This window comes from Tupaia chinensis, unplaced genomic scaffold (assembly GCF_000334495.1).
Source record: "Tupaia chinensis unplaced genomic scaffold, TupChi_1.0 Scaffold000545_1, whole genome shotgun sequence".
Classification (NCBI taxonomy): Eukaryota; Metazoa; Chordata; class Mammalia; order Scandentia; family Tupaiidae; genus Tupaia; species Tupaia belangeri.
Window position 1 is genome coordinate 3,381,517 of NW_006160057.1, and position 17,316 is coordinate 3,398,832.

Sequence of the window (17,316 nt, forward strand, 5' to 3'; positions counted from 1 at the left end):
CTGCTGGGTGGGTGAGGCTGGCCTTAAAACAAAACAAAACAAATCAGGAATTACCAAATGCAAAGGACCGAGGAGATTTTATTCCAAGAAATATCTTTAATATATTTTCCTGAGGGCACCTGAAGAAGTAAATTCTAGCAGAAAGTAAGGGAGATTGGGAACTTATGCAGGGTAGAGGCTACTTTGTTTTCCAAGTCAGGGTGGCTGTCTTATCTATTGTCTAGGAGGTGATAGGAGATGTGGGGAGAGGGGGAATTTAGGGGTCATTCAAACCATTCTTTCTGCTTCCTACTCTCCTTGTCTTGGCTTTGCATTTTTGGCCAGTTTATTGTTGGATGTTTTTGTTACCTATTGCGTCATAACAATGTACTCCAAAGCTTGGCAGCTTACAACAAACATATATTTTTTTTTCTGTGAGTGAGGAATTTGGGAATGGTTTAGCTCAATGTTCTGGCTCAAGCTTTCTCAGGAAGTTTCAGTGAAAATGTTTGCAGGGAGTGTAGTCATCTGAAGGTTTGACCGGGGCTGATGAGGGTGCTTCTGAGATGGCTCACTCACACAGTGGGACGACCTTGGTTTCTTGTTGGCTATTGGCAGAAGGCCTTCATTCCTTGCTGTGTGCCTCATTCCACAGGCCGCTTAAATATCTTCATGACATGGCAACTGGCTTCCTCCAGAGCAGGTGATCCCAAGGGAGCAGGGTCAGAACTATCTTTCATGACCAAGTCATGGAAGTCACAAACTGGTATTTCTGTTTGGGTTACTGTTAGAAATTAATCAACCATTTAGTCTAGCTGGTATTCAAAGGGAAAAGAATGAGGCCTCACTTTTTCAAAGGAGCATTAGCCAAGAATTTGTGGACACATTTTACCACCACCACCCTGGGCTTCTGCCTTCCCGCCAGTCTGAACAGTTCAAAACTTGTCCTCACCTACGTGCTGATTCTCTTCTTTGCGGCATTTTCTTTCCCCTTGCAGCATTTTAAAGTTGTATATTTATTTTCCCCATGATTGAGAAAGACAGAGAGACAGAGAAAGAACACCCCAAATAGGATCTTTACACCAAGATCTATCCCAGTCTCATCCAGTTCCAGATCATGGGTACCCACATGCCCAGTGTACTCAGAGAAGTCTTTAGAATTGAAACTAGAATCTCTTATTACCACTATCAGGGCTCATCTCTCTTGTGCCAAACTTCCATAACACATAGCTAATCTAATAAATGTATTCACGTTTTAATTCTAGAAATACTTCCTGAGTAGCTTTTTGTTTAAACATAATCCTCAGAATTAGTGAGAACAGGGGACCAGCAGTTAGGGTAATGGCTATGTCACTGGACTTCCATGTAGCCAACCATGGTTCGAGTCCCGGACCCGGTGGCTTAAACTTACGCTGGGTGCGTGTGCGTGCATGCCCAAGATCCCGAGAGGAGAATGGAGGAAAAGGGAATGTGGCATGACCATTCCCCCTGGGGGGTGATTTCTCGCTTTCTGTCTCTCAGTCTCTCTCTGTCTTTCTGGTGAGCGCACACACCCCACCCCAAATAGGATCTTTACACCAAGATCTATCCCAGTCTCATCCAGTTCCAGATCATGGGTACCCACATGCCCAGTGTACTCAGAGAAGTCTTTAGAATTGAAACTAGAATCTCTTATTACCACTATCAGGGCTCATCTCTCTTGTGCCAAACTTCCATAACACATAGCTAATCTAATAAATGTATTCACGTTTTAATTCTAGAAATACTTCCTGAGTAGCTTTTTGTTTAAACATAATCCTCAGAATTAGTGAGAACAGGGGACCAGCAGTTAGGGTAATGGCTATGTCACTGGACTTCCATGTAGCCAACCATGGTTCGAGTCCCGGACCCGGTGGCTTAAACTTACGCTGGGTGCGTGTGCGTGCATGCCCAAGATCCCGAGAGGAGAATGGAGGAAAAGGGAATGTGGCATGACCATTCCCCCTGGGGGGTGATTTCTCGCTTTCTGTCTCTCAGTCTCTCTCTGTCTTTCTGGTGAGCGCACACACCCTATAGCAAACAAACAAACAAACAAAAAGAATTAATAAGAACAAAAAAAGAGCCCAATAACTCCATGGAGTTTATAGTACAGAAGAGGAGATAAGATATGCAAAAATAAACATACGAGAAAGCAGAAAACGTTAAATATGAATAAGTTAAGGAAGTAAAGAGGAAGCCCTATTTTTCCTGGAGTGAATCAAACACGACTGAAATATTGGGCCCCCGAGTAATATAGCTGAATTTCAATCACAGCAGTGCTGTGTAATGGTCATTGCCCAGCCTCTGGAGAAACACTGCCTTATTTGGATCTTTGGACAAGTAACTTACTGTCCCTATGCCTATTTCCAGCAATAATCTCTATGTTATAGCCTCGGACTGAGGATTTGGTAAATTAACATATGCAAAGTGCTCAGAACAGAGCCTGGCACATGTTAAATGCTCAGTCAATATTCATCATGTTTAGGAACTTTGGACAGATATTTTAATCTCTCACTGGACTGCATTGTCCTTATCTAAAGTAGATATAATACAAATAGCTTCCTCCTAGGGTAGTTGTAATTGTGAGACTTACATTAAGTAATATGGGTAAAATTCTTAATACCACATCTAGCCCACAATAATAACTCAGTAACCATCACCTATTGTCATTTTTCCAGCTTGGGAAATCAAGGAATGCTTCCAGAAGGTAGACCTTTAAGAATGCATAGGAGTAAGACACCAATACCAACCCATTAAATACTTACCATGATTACTAGTTAGAGGGTTTACAGATGTAGTGCTAAGTCCTAGGACTAAGTGCTCCTCATGGACAATATAATTTCTCTTCTCCCCCCTGTAGGCCCTATTATAATTCTATGTCGTGGATAAGGACAGTGACTTGCCCAAAGTCAACCAGCTAGAAGATGTAGAGTTGAGATTCGAAGAAGGGTTTATTGAGCTGTGAAACCTGCCACCCCCCTCTAGGCTCCATGATCTACCTTCCCTCCAGTTCTTTTGGTATCTTTAACCTCCTCCCAGAGAGTAAACTCAGCCCTGGGAAGGCCAGATAAGAGGCTGGTTTACAGCAGTGGATAGAGTATGAGTGTGTGCTCTGTGACTAAGATCCACACCAATTTTCCACCCTGCTGCACATTTTCTGGTAGATACAAACATTTCCTGGGAAACCTTTTGTGTGAAAGAAGGGGCTACTGTTCACCTAATAACATAAAAACTCTTAAGAACATGCTTGACTAAATGGGGTTCTTGATTAAATGGGGCTCTTGAACCCTTGGACCCCACTGCTCTATTTCCTTAGGGTAACTCTACTGCCTTTTCTGTGGAGTTTAATAAATCTGACTACAAAATCAGGAAGACAAGCTGTATGCCCGTGTCTCACTCAGCCTCTTCACACGCATGTGTGCTGTTGTATCACTGTGTCCGGACAACATATGCTCTCTGGAGCATCAGCCTATTCCATGTCAATGAGCGTTATTTACAAATAAGTGTGTATTGTTTTGAAATGGCCTCTGTCTTATGACTTACCATAATCCAGTCTTCCAGATTGTCTTTCTTTCTTCTTTTTTTTTTTTTTTTGGAGAGGTTTTTTTCACTATAGGGAGCATGCGCTCACCAGACAGACAGAGAGAGACATAGAGACAGAAAGCGAGAAGTCACCCCCCCAGGGGGTATGGCCATGCCGCAATCCCTTCTCCTCCATTCTCCTCTCGGGATCTTGGGCATGCACACACATGCGCCCAGCGTGAGTTTTAAGCCACCGGGTCCGGGACACGAACCGTGGTAGATTACGTGGGAGTCCAGCAACATAGCCATTACTCTAACTGCTGGTTCCCCAGTTTGTCTTTCTTGAAAAGACATCCTTGATGGAGACCAGGCCTCAAATATTGGTTGACTTCAACTTACTATGTGATCTAGGAGAGCCCCTTAGTCTCTCTGAGTTTATTCAGGCAAAAGATGGAGGCCGGTATAGTTGAACAGTAAGGCCCTTTTCAATATAAGAGCATTTGAGATTCTGGAACCTGTAAATCCCTCACAGCAGCAACCACATTGCATATAGCCCACCCTGGAGGCATATGATTGGCCTCTGCCACTCTTACCCAGGCTTGCTTCTTATTTCAGAAAGTAATTTGACTTTGGGTTAGCACCAAGGCATTGGGTTAATACATGTCACATGTTAGAGTTCAAAGAGTATTGGGTCTATGATCAGAACACTTGGAAAAATTACTGGATAATCTCAGGCTTTAGTTTTCTTATCCATAATATGAGGATGATCTAAATTTTAACCTCTCAAGGTTGTTAGAAGGAATTAATAACGTAATTTATATGACCTTGTAAAAGCCATAACATTATGCTCAAATGAAAGGGTTTAATCCTGTAACTCCCAGTATCTTATCTTTGATATTCTACTTTCTAAAAACCCATCATGTTGGCCTATAGTCTAGTATTTAAGGAAGCTAAGTCCCACATGGCCAACTATGGTTCAAGTACCAGACCTGGAGGCTTGAAAAACATGTACATGCTGGATGCATGTACATGTATGCCCAAAATCCTGAAAGGAGGGAGAATAGGAGTAGAAGGGATTGCAATGTGACCATGCCCCATGTGAGTGCTTTCTTACTTTCCCCCCTCTCTTGGTCTCTTTTGGTAGGTGCACCTGCACCTGGCAAATGAAGAAAGAGAGAGACAGACAGACAGACAGAAAGAAAGTCAGTCTAATCCCCAGAAGGTCATCATAAGCCTACATTTCACCAATGACATCTTAGGAAAATATACACACCAAGTTTATCCTTCAAAATCAAAAGGTTTTATGTGAAGGTAGAAGGTTAAAGGGTTGAGACTGTGTCATCTTAGATATTACTGGATTCAGATTCGCAGTTTGTGGGCTCTGAACCCTGCATGTCTGGTAAGTGGGGAAATTTACCATGCCAGGTTGAAAGAAAGACTCAAATACCTATCAATATGCTGGACCAAGTCAGTATCAGAAATCAGTTTTCTGGTGAGAACAAAAAAATGCCAATTCTGCCTTGTCTGCCAGGGTCCAACCTAGGCAGGGGTGGGTTGACGCATCGGATGCGGCACAGGTGAACAGAATTAGGCTAAAACATCAATACTTTTTAGCATGTTTTTTGGCCGGCTACAGTGAGAGCAAAACTCCAGACCGCAGCCCCATGGCTATTAAGACATGTGTATTTATTGAGGGATGTTTAGGAAGTAAGGAGGGTGAGGGGTAGTAAAAAATCTACTCTAAGGAACAGGGTATACAAAGCATGGAAACAATAATAAAACATGCTGTTTGTCTTGTCAGATTAGGTAAAAATCAATCGCAGTTTTTAGGATGAGGAAGTCCATTTGTCTGTTGTATCTTCTTCTTAGATCTTGATTACTGGGAAGGGTCTTTTGAAGAGGGGGCTTGCAGGATGTTTGATAGCCTCAGACCCAGGCCAGTTTGATAACTTCAGTCCCGCACCAGGGCAGCAACATTGCTGATTAAAAAGATCTAGATAGAAATCTTGTCTTGTTTAGTAAAGACACAGTTAATATATGGACTATCTATATATTACAACAATAGAAGGTGAGTCTATATGGGAAAGGAAGATGATCTTGTAGCTCAGGAGACAACACAGGATGTTTTATTAGCAGTTTTATTAGCAGTTTTTCATAGTCAACAGCACATAGATAAGAAACTCTTTGTAGTTAAAAGCTACCTGTTGCTTTAGAGAAGAGCTCCCAGCTAAGGTAGTTAATCTTTCTCTGAAGCCCTTAGGTTTGTTCATCCTGTCGTCGCCAGTCAGGCTTTTCCTTTCTTAAAAAACCCCATGGGTTTTTGTTTTATTTGCTGAGTCTGTCAATTAGTGAGTTCTTTTATTTTATCTCTGGGTGAATGTGCTAACTTTGCCTGGCATGAGCTAACTTTGGCCTGTAGCTTTAGCAAGGGGTATTTACATAAAACTAGCCTTTATTTATTTATTTTTTTTGGACAGGTTTGCGTTATAGGGCGCGTGCACTCGCCAGACAGAAACAGATAGAGACAGAAAGTGAGAAATCACCCCCCAGGGGGATGGTCACGCAGCAATCCCTTCTCCTCCATTCTCCTCTCGGGATCTTGGGCACGCACGCACACGCGCCCGGCATGAGTTTTAAGCCCCCGGGTCCGGGATGTGAGCTGCGGTCGACTATATGGGAGTCCAGTGACATAGCCATTATGCCAACTACTGGTCCCAAAACTAGCCATAAACTAACTTAATCTACATATGTTACTAACGCTAATTTGGCTTATACTAACTTAATCTTAACATATGTTAATTTTTGCTAAAACAGACCGGTGAGGGAAGTCTCAAACTTCCCACCCTCCTCTTAGGAAACCACATTCCTATAAGATCACTAACTGGCTTTATTGTAAAGGTTGGGGGTGATATTTTACCCTTGCAGGGTACCGTAATAACAGTAAACCTCATGGCAGAGAAATTGACTACAGGCCAGTAAAACGACACAAGGAGGGTTATTAAACCACCTTCCTTGTCTCACAGTTTCTTCCCAGCCCAGGTCTTGCTTTTAGACGTGGGATACAGCCTCTTTACCAGCTTGTGTTGTCTGCATGGCCCCATCACTTGTCATATTTTTCTTTCCTTAGATTGTACCAGAAAAATATGAGGAATTTTTACTTTTTGGAGCATTTTTCGAAGCTACCATGATTGACCGGAGGATTGGAGATAAGCCCATTAGCTTTGAAGTCTCTATTGGTAAGTGCAGACAGGTGAATTTAGTGCCGTACTCTTAAATAAATGAATTAGTGATTTACATGAAAATGATATCTACCTGGTGAAATGTTGCACCTCAGAAGAAAATGAACGACTACTTTTCCACCCTAATGTCAATATATAAGACATATGGGACCAGCAGATGGTATAATGGTTACATTACTGGACTCCCATGTAGTCGATCATGGGCCCGATGGCTTAAAACACACTGGGCACATGTGTGTGTGTGCCCAAAATCCCAAGAGGAGAATGGAGAAGTGATTGCAGCATGGCCATCCCCCCAGGGGGTGATTTCTTGCATTCTGTCTCTCTGTCTCTCTGGCAAGCACATGTACCCTATAGCAAAATTCTCTCTTTCTCTCTCATGTGTGTGTGTGTGTGTATGTATGTACTTTTATTCTTAAAACAGTAATTGAGAGTTTAGGTTTGGAGTCAGACAGACTTGATTACTAATCCTGGTTTCATTATGCTTGGCTTAGTTAATTTCTCTGGATCCCAGTTTCTTCATCTGTAAAATGAGAATGATAGTAACTCCTCACAGAATTGTTTTAAAAATTTAATGAGTCAATGCATGCAATATGTCATCATATAGTAGATGCTACTACTGTAACACCCTAAAATCTTCCTGGGCTATTCACAGCTGGGAAAACCCATCCCAAGAAAAACCATTCCATAGAGAAGGTCTTCAATCACATTCAGACAGCTCTCTTTCAACAGAGCAGGTGGATATGGACACAGGAAAAGGGTCAGGGAAGGAGGTGAGCAGGGGAGGAGGGGTTGGGAAGGCTTCCTGAGTTAAGGGGGTCCTCATGGCTTTTGATCTTGGACCTATCTTGATTTAGACAAAATCAACTAGCTCCATGATATGACTATTTCTGGGACTCTTCCAAAAGAGATAAATGTTCATCCTAATCTTGTTAAGCATTTGAAATCAGACTCGTAACGAAAAAAAAAATCAATGACATGGATATGTCCGCAGGGGATACCTGCTCTTACACCAAGATATTTCTAATACAAAATCTATCCTATTTGCCCTCACATGATGGCTTTTTCCTTCCCTCCCTTCCTCCCTCCCTTCCTTCTTTTTTCCTTCTTTTCCTCCTTCATTAAACATGGTACTGTCTTTTTTTCTTTGCAAAGGTTTTTGCTATAGGGTGTGTATGCTCAACAGAAAGACAGAAACAGACACAGAGACAGAAAGCGAGAAATCACCCCCCAGGGGGGATGGCCACACCACAGTCCCTCCTCCTCCATTCTCCTCTCAGGATCTTGGGCATGCATGCACACGCACCCAGTGTGAGTTTAAGCTGCCGGGTCCAGGACTTGAACCACGATTGACTACATGGGAGTCCAGTGACACAGCCATTATGCTAACTGCTGGTTCCCTAAACATGGTAATGTCTTTAGGGATATAGGCAAGAAGCTTTCTTTTAAGGAGAAGCACACTTGGAGAAGTGTTCATAAAATTTTATTGAATAAAAAATGCAGGTAACAAAATGACCTATCTGCAGTTACCCATCACCAGTAACTCTATGAAAAGTTTTGAAGGGATATACACTAAAATACTAAAACTGGTTATCAATAAGTTTTGCAATCTCTAGTAACTTTTTTCTTATTTACTTAAATGTGCTTTCTAATTTGTAGCTTGCATAGATTTTATAAGAGAGAAAATAAGATGATTGAAGATAATGGCTCATTGTCATTGTCCACCTTATTTCTTTGTTCTGACCATCACTCTTTCCATCTTCATAGTGAGGTCTTATTCCTTTGCCACAGAAGGACATGCACTTGGTTCCTTATGCCTAGCAGTTGGTTCTGTGTGTTGACACCTAACCTCTCTCTCCATGCTACTGTCTCTCCAGGTAATTTTGGGAACCTGATCGATGGAGGGTCCCATCATGGGAGTAAGAAGAAGTCAACTGAATCAGCTGAAGAAGACGCCCTTCCACTGCTGCATGAAGGAGGAGAGGCAGCCCATGAGGTTGCCTTCCCTATGGTCTCCACAACTCAGCCAGAGAAGCCACTAGTGACTGAAGGAAACAGGTAGGAGACACAGCAGGGAAGAACAGCCAAGGTTTCTGATGGTGGGATTTCATACAATTTATGAGATTATTTTCATTCAGTTTTTCCCCAAAATCAAAACTTTTATTTTAAAATATCGGATTTGAGAGGAAAGTGCCAACAGGTAAAACATAGTAAATGCCGCTTTACTGAGTCATTAGCAACATGGTGACCTTCCCATAACACATCCAGGTCATTCAGGGCAGAGCGATGATGATCAGCATCATACTCCTGTGACTTCAAAGCATACCAAAGTAGGAAAGTCATAGTTTAAAATTCAAATACAATTCTATGAACAGTTATTGTATTAATCTGGTTCTGTGCCATTATGGAAACCCAGTTTGGTGGGATTATTATTTTTGCCAGCTGAAGAACCCAAAAACCAGTGATCAGACACTAGAAAAAAAAATTTTTTTAAGACAGCTGGGGTGCTTACGTGCATCCTCACTGATTCCCTTCAAAAAGAAGTAAAGTTATAGAAATTTTTTTTTTAAAGACAGTGGTGTTAAGCACCAACTAAGTAATTCATGAGAAGGAAAGGGACTCTCTTAGAGTCTCCCATTGCTAAGTATTGCCCTATGAGTAAAATATCTATGATCTTACTGGATTCTCCTAAGATTGTATTTCTCTCCCTATTTTACTTGTGAAGAGAAGAGAGCCTAGAGACATCCCATGGCCCCTACAAGGTCATATCACTATGGCCATTTCCATCTGGACACTCTCTGGGAAATGACCCATGGTTTACTGACCACTGTCAGGATAACAAGGACTCTCACATTTATTTCCCCTGAGGGCCCTCTTTCCTGAGCAGCAGATCCAAACACCTCCATGTGGGTGCCCCACAAATTATTTATCAGGGTCATTGTCCTCAGACAACTTTTTTCTTTTTCCTATCTTTCTTTTCTCATGAGCTGATCCCACCACTCTCTGTCTCCTCTAAATCACAGACTGGAAAGCTGCCAAGTGTTCTTTTTCCTTCCTACCCATATTGAATCAGTGGTGAAGTCTGGCCAGTTCTAGTTCCTCAGTATTTCTGTTATGTTGTCATTTCTTTAATTCAGGCCATTGGCATCTTCAGCTAGGATTTTTTTTTTTAAGAAATTTCTGTTATAGGGCACGTGCACTTGTCATAAAGGCAGAGAGAGACAGAGAGACAGAAAGTGAGAAATCACCCCTCAGGGGGATGACCATCCCACAACCCCTTCTCCATTCTCCTTTTGGAATCTTGGGCATGCATGCACACATGCCCAGCATGAGTTTGAGCAACTAAGTCTGGGACTCGAACTGCAGTCAACTACATGGGAGTCCAGTGACATAGCCATTATGCCAACTGCTGGTCCCCAGCTAGGATTATTTTTAAAAAACTCCTGCCTGGTTCAGATCTTCTTCAAGATCTTCACTGAACTCTGAACCGGTTACTGTCCTGATTTGCATCACTCACTGACTTCCTGTGGCTTCCAGGGTTAATTTTAAAAGCTTATGGATTTGATCCCATCTACTGTTATCTCCAGTCACTTCCCAAACTCCACCTTTCCTCCAGCCACACTGTGCCTCTGGCAGTTCCCCAGATCTATCCTGCTGTTAGCTGCTTTGGGGTCTTTGCACTCTTCCCCCTGCCCAGTGACCACCATCTTCAGAGCTGCTATTGACCCTTAAGACTAAGCCCAACCCTACGGGACCAGCAGTTAGCATAATGGCTATGTTGCTGGACTCCCACGTAGTCGACCACGGTTCGAGTGCACGCGCCCTAAAGCAAAAACCTCTCCAAAAAAAAAAAAAAAATTAAAAAAAAAAAGACTAAGCCCAATCCGAAGTCTGATTTGGACTTGTATACTCACTTCCATCAAGCACTAAACTGAATTAAGATGTTTTTACTTGTCTGTCTTTCCTATTAGACTGTGAGCACTTTGAGAGCAGGCCTGTGTCATATTCACCTGTGCATCTGCTCATCTGTGTCTGGCCCACACTAGATGCTCATAAATGTTCTTGAATTGTGGCAAGCCAGGAGGCAGCTGCTGAATTCAAAGGTTATGTCTATAATAGACTCCTATATTCTTATGTGCACATGCGTGTGCATGGACACATATAAACACACACACAATTTGTCTGTTTCCTCCATTGAAATATCACCTGTGTTTGTTCTGGGCGTCCCAGTTTTACAAAGCACATACATTCACATTTGCTTATGTACTAGGTTAGAGTTCAGGAAAGAGACTGGACAGAAGACACACAATGGCAGGTCACCATTTGATTCTCAAGATTCCAGGCCACCCTCACCCAAAGTCATGAGGCCGGTCCTGTGTCAGGGCAGCCATTCAAACCGGCAGTCCTCTCTTTCCACTGGCACCAGGGCACCCTCCCATCTGCTGCTCTCCATCTGCAGTTTGCCTAGGAAGCCACAGTGGCCTGGTCCATGTAGACTCAGTAAGTCCAGGAGGACCCTGGGAACAAAAGAGGACTAGAACATCATTAACAAAAAGTGACCTCAAACAAAGGAACCTTGGTGCAAAATATGATATCTAGTGGGAATGTATTAGGTGTAGGAGTCTCAGGGCAATGGTTTTTAAAAAGATTAACTAATGAGAGCAATCTGGTTTGTAAATATTTGTTTCTGGTTCTCCAGCTGTAATACAAACTTCAGTTTCTGCCAAAAACTTATTTGGCTTCTCTTCCCAATGGATGCCTGCTGGTTTATTTTCTGCAGAACAGACCATCGGGCACCTTTGCTAATTTTATTGTCTCCTGCAGAAGAAATTTTGGTTGGAGAGATAAAAAGAACAACTATCTATCCTTTCAGGCTGGAGTTAGCTGAAGCTTTTTGGAATGGAAACAAAGCTTGTTCTCTCCCCTCCGCCCCCTTCCTGCCCTCTATAGGAGGTTTCTCCAAATGCTGCCCATGTTTCTGGGCCTCCCTGTCCCACCACATCCATTCTGAGAACTTTGCTTTGGCCTTCCTTCCTTCCAGAGTTCTCTTCAGACACTCCCAGGTGTTTGAGAAAATCACAAAGGGTTTGGGGAAAGCCTAGTCCAGAAAATAGCAGTCAGTAGGCAGAGAACCACTTCCATTTTTTGCCATTTCTCCCACCTTACCTGCCTTCGCACACATCCTCTTCCTCCTTGGGACTGAGATGTGTAAATTAGTTCCTTCTTGTCTGTCTTCCATCTCAACCTGTTAACTGTGTCTTTCTCATCAGCATTTGAGCATATCCATGGCCACCTCCAAATATTCCCCTGGCTCTATATCTTCCCCTTCTAGGAGCTTTGGTGTCCTTTTGTCCTCGCTTAGCCAAATGAGGCACCTACAGTATTAGTGGCAAGGCCTGGCAGCAGTAGCTGTTGGATGGTTGGTGAATGGAAGGATGGATGACTGGATGGATGGAAGAATCCAACAATGGAAAGACAGAAGGCTGTCAGGCCATGGAACACTAAAGTTTGTTTTGGGAACATACTTTCACCTAGCAATTTCAGTTTACAAAATGCATTCACATATGTTGCTTCGATGAATCTTTCTATGATGCCTGGTATATAGACACTTTAAGGGGAAAAAATCCCCCTCTTCTTCCCTCTTTGAAAACTTCTTCCATGAAGAAGGCTTTTCTGATAAATCCTGCCCTCTCATAATCATTTCTAAACTTTGTCCTGGGTCTGATGATAGCTGTTAATACCTCTCTATTGTAGTCACATACCTGTTCATTGTTTATCATCCCTGGGTCCCCAGTTATGGGCTAAAGATGGCTGGCAGGTGGTGTGGTCGTTAAAGGCATTGGATTCCCATATAGCCAACTGCAGTTCGAGTCCTAGGCCTGGTGGCCTGCTTTCCCTTTCTTTCTCTCTCTCTCTGTCACTGTCTGGTCAAGTTAAAAATAATAATAACAAATGGAATTAAATAAGTAAATAATTCTTTTAAAAATAGTTTGATAGTTATCACCACCACTCTCCTACACCATCCAGAGCATATAAAACATAATTATGTGTCTGGGATTACTTAAAAAACACTGATTGCCAACTCACTTCCCGATCTAATGTGCTTTCACAGGAATTACAACTATTTGCCATTCGAGGCCAAGAAGCCCTGCGTCTACTTCATCAGTTCTTGGGGAGATCAGACCTTCAGGCTACACTGGTCCAACGTGCTGGAGAAAATGGCAGACCTCCTGGTAGATGACTTTTACAAGCAATGGATTTGAGGATTGAGGACCTAGGGGCAAAAGGGGTTTTTAAAATCTCCCCAGTGGAGAGTTTTGATCTCGGTTTAAATACAAATTAGTTGAGGCTGTTGCCTTTGGAGGACACATGGCTCCTGCCAGGTGGATCCAGAGAAATGAGAACACATTTCGCAAAATCTCCAGACTTTAAATCAAGCCACAGGAATTCAAATTTCTGTTCTCCTTCTTACTGTTACTGGATATAGAGACAGGCTGATTTCCTAATCTCCAAAGAGCAGGGTGAACAGCTTTTTCACAAGTGATAGATCCTCTCTTCAGGTAATATAGAATCTAAACATACTGAACAAATTCCCTGCAGGATCAGACCCGGCCCATGTCTCCAACTCATCTCTCACACATTCTTCTTCCCTTACTTACCCCAGCTATAACCCAATGAAACCAGGACTAAACCCAAGTTTGGCTGCTCACCGCTAGAAAGTCAATGCTTGAGAAACAAGTGGTAGAAAGGAAAAGTAGCTTTATTCAGGAAGCCAGCGATTTGGGAATATGGTAAACTAAGGTCCAAAGACCATCTCCCCTATCCTGGTCTAGCAAGAAGGGTTTTAAAGAAGAAGTAAAGGAAGGGACTGCATGCTGTCCAGGGCAAACTCCTTAATGTCTGGGTTGTGGTTTTCAGCTATGCTGGTCACCTGAACCTGAATATTAGTTTTTATCTTCCTCAAGCACATCTGTTCGTTGCAGCCTCAAGGTCTGGTTTCTGCAGAATCTCCTTAAAACCATGATTCGTTTTCGCAAGTTATTAGGTTTAGTATGGAATTATTTTGAGTGCTCTTGTAGCCTGGCTACACGACCATACTGGTCTCCTTTGAGTTTCTGCAGAAACCATGTTCCTTTCAGCCATTTGCTCTGTTGGGTCACTTTCTCCACATTCTTCTCCTGTATGAGCCAATCCACATTTCTGGCTCACTTTCAAGCATTTCTCAGAGAAGCCTTATGAGTCCACCTGCACCCACCCGCTCCCATAATACCCTGTTCTGTCCCTTTGGACTTCTTACCATCATTTATGATTTACTTGTGTGTTTATCTGTCCAGTAACTACTTTCTACTGTTTGTATGGCATTTAGCATAATACTTTGCCCCCATTCGGGTCTAAATCATTATTTGGAGAGTTGAATTTTTTTTTTTTTTGGAGAGGTTTTTGCTATAGGGCACGTGCACTCACCAGACAGACAGAGAGAGACAGAGAAACAGAAAGAGAGAAATCACCCCCCAGGGGGGATGGCCACGCCGCAATCCCTTCTCCTCCATTCTCCTCTCGGGATCTTGGGCACGCATGCACACGTGCCTGGTGTTAGTTTAAGCCACCGGGTCCAGGACTCGAACCACGGTCGACTACGTGGGAGTCCAGCGACATAGCCATTATGCTAACTGCTGGTCCCAGGAGTTGAATTTTTCGAAAGTATGAAAAACAGTGCCAATATGCAATAGATGCTATGTTTTCCCATCTAGCCCTCTGGGAAGAGAGACAATGTTAATATCTTGCACGTCCCTTTTTGAACTCTTTTCTCCTACTCCCACATTTCATGCCCACCCCACACATCTCTTGGGGGAGTGTCCTCTACTCTCTGTCCCACAAGCCTCATCCTTTTTAATTCCTCCTGTTCCATCACAACCTACAGTAAGGAAAGAACAAATTTCTCTTTCCCATTTGCTTTATATTCTCATCTCTAAATGGGTAAAAACAAAGTATTGTCTTTGGTCCTGGGGATTCCAGGCATCATGGAGACAGACTCTGAGAGTGGTCAGGAAAACCTGGTCTGAGTCACACCAATTGGAGGCCACAGATGCTCTTTGTAAGGCTGGTTTTACTTCTCCTTCAGAAAGAACAAAACAAATCAGAATTTTTCTTAGAGGCCTCATTTCTCATTCCTTTCTCAGTGCCAGGATCCTTGCTATGCTTGGCATATGATAACTATCAGAACTGAATGTTGACTAATCACCAAGCACTTGTCTACCCCTGCAGTGTTTTAGGTGGATACTACTCTCATTCCATTTTATAGCTGAGGAAACTGGCCCTCAAGGGGCTACTTTACTTATAAGCCATAGAGTCTGTATTTGAACCTAGGCTGTTTGACCTGAGAGCCTAAATCCTTAACCACTTCACAAAGAAAGCAGAAAGAGAGGAACACATGCATTCAAGTTCCAGACTTTTTGTTTGTTTCTTTCTTTCTTTCTTTCATGAGAGAGAGAGAGAAGCGCCTCAACAGGATCTCATTCCACAATCCCTACCCCACTAGCCTTTTCAGCCAACCAGGACCATGGGCATGTGTGCCCAGTATGATAGAGCTGGTGATTTTCCACAGGGATCCGACATCTCTTGAGTAGTAAGCTGGCTGTATATCACTGAGAAGCCTGAGGATATAGTTTTATAAAATATAGAAAAATAGTGGCAGAATGTACATTTTTCTTGGGTACCACTTTCTTTAAGCAACTGAATAGAATCCTAAAATTTGAGTCCAAAAGGAAAAGTACAATGATTAGGTATATATGCATGCAGTTATTGCCACATATAAACTGCTCCTTCCCCTGGCCAAAAACTCATGTAATCAGAAAATTGATAATTCTTTCATTTCAGAGATAATCCAATATGATTATATTACTATATAACAAATGAACTTGAACATGGCTTTTGAAGATTTTGGTAATTCTATCTAATTGATTCTACTTTGTTATTTCCCAGGACATTTGGTGTCACCACAGGGTAGGCTCCAAAAATATTGCCCAGTTAGGGACTGGATTGACATTAATAATATGTTTGGGCAACATAGGAGAAGACTTGTTTCTGGATCAATTTTACCTAGAAAAAGGAAGGCTCAAAGTTAGAATGCAGTAGCACCTCCCAGTTCAAGCACAAGAAAATGAGGGAAAGCTTCCTTCATTTCTCAATGAAATTGACTAGGTATTATTTCTGCGCTGTTACCGTCAGTATAACACCTACATGTCTCGTTCCCACCCCTCATCCTTCCACCCCTGTGGTTTGGTTTGTTGTCAGGAAGAAAGTATAGAAGAGGTGAGAGAATTGATCAAGATCTCAGAGGACGCACCAGAAGAGAAAATGAAGACGGTGCTCAGCGACTTTATCAGTCAAAGCAGGTACTGGGAGAGACAGCTGCCAGTGCAGAACTGAGCTCCCATGGAATCAGCTTTTAATTACCTTCAGAAAGTACTCCATTTCACATGCATTCAGATGAGCATTTGATAGTCTTACATCCATTTTTATTTGTTCAATAATTTGGCTGGTGCTTGTGGACCAAATACTGCTTTATGACACTTAAACCACTAAAACATAAACCAAAGGGAGGAAAGAACAGAAAGAAAGACTTCCGGCTGAGACTGTTTACGGACCAAGAAAAATGCTAGCAATGTCAGTGCTCAGCATGGCACTTTGCTTTTGGTAATACTCAACAGTCATTGTGCAATTAGATGGATAAGTCATGTCATGGGTTGTCAGAAAAGTCATGATGCATTTTTGCACTGAAAAACAGAAAAAAAAGTCAGGATGTTTCTGACAACCCAATACTATTTAATAAAACTTTTTCATATAAGACATGAATAAGCATCAATTAAGGACTTATTCCAAGTAGTAGACAATATAATAAAAGATGAAAAATAGGATGTGTAGTTATCTGTTACCCAAAACTCACTGACTTAAAAAATGCTTATTACTGCACTGTCTCTGTGGGCCATGGATCAGGTATGGCTCCTTAGTTTCATTCCAGGCACTGAGGGAGGTTACAGCCATATCAAGGCTCACATGGGAAGATTCACTTCCAAGATCACCCATGAGATTAGTGGCAGGATTTAGCTCTTACAGGAATGTTGTATCAAGGACTTCAGTTCTTTGCCAGTGATTGGTGGAGGCCACCCCCATTCTTGCCATGTAGGCCTCTTAGAGCTACTTCTCACAACATGGCAGCTTGCTTCATCAGAGCAAGCAAGCCGGAAAAGTCAGAGAGGATGTACCAGCAAGGTGGAAGTCACGGTCTTTGATAATCTGTACCTCAGGAGTGACAAACCATTACTCTTGCTGTATTCTGTTAGAAGCACTTTATTAAGTCCATCCTGCATTTAAAGGGAGGGACTTTCTCACTGTTGGGAATAAAAGGAGTTCACACTCACTGTGGGCCACTTTAGAGGCTGCCATAAGGAACAGCTTGGATAAATGCTTATTTCGTACCAAAATTAACTGCACCTTAATTCCATTTCCACAGACATTCTGAAGTCCTGTTATATATCACAGGCACCTTTCTATAGTA

At 42.4% G+C, this 17,316-nt stretch overlaps 1 protein-coding gene across 1 annotated transcript in view; it reads left to right on the forward strand.

Annotated features, from left to right (window-relative positions):
• Nucleotides 1–17,316, forward strand: part of FER1L6 (fer-1 like family member 6) — a 149,070-nt gene that overhangs the window by 32,355 nt on the left and 99,399 nt on the right. The window contains exons 11-14 of the mRNA XM_006157540.1: nt 6,647–6,755; nt 8,636–8,816; nt 12,871–12,991; nt 16,053–16,153. Coding sequence (XP_006157602.1) covers nt 6,647–6,755; nt 8,636–8,816; nt 12,871–12,991; nt 16,053–16,153 — 512 coding nt within the window. The remainder of the gene's footprint in view (nt 1–6,646; nt 6,756–8,635; nt 8,817–12,870; nt 12,992–16,052; nt 16,154–17,316) is intronic.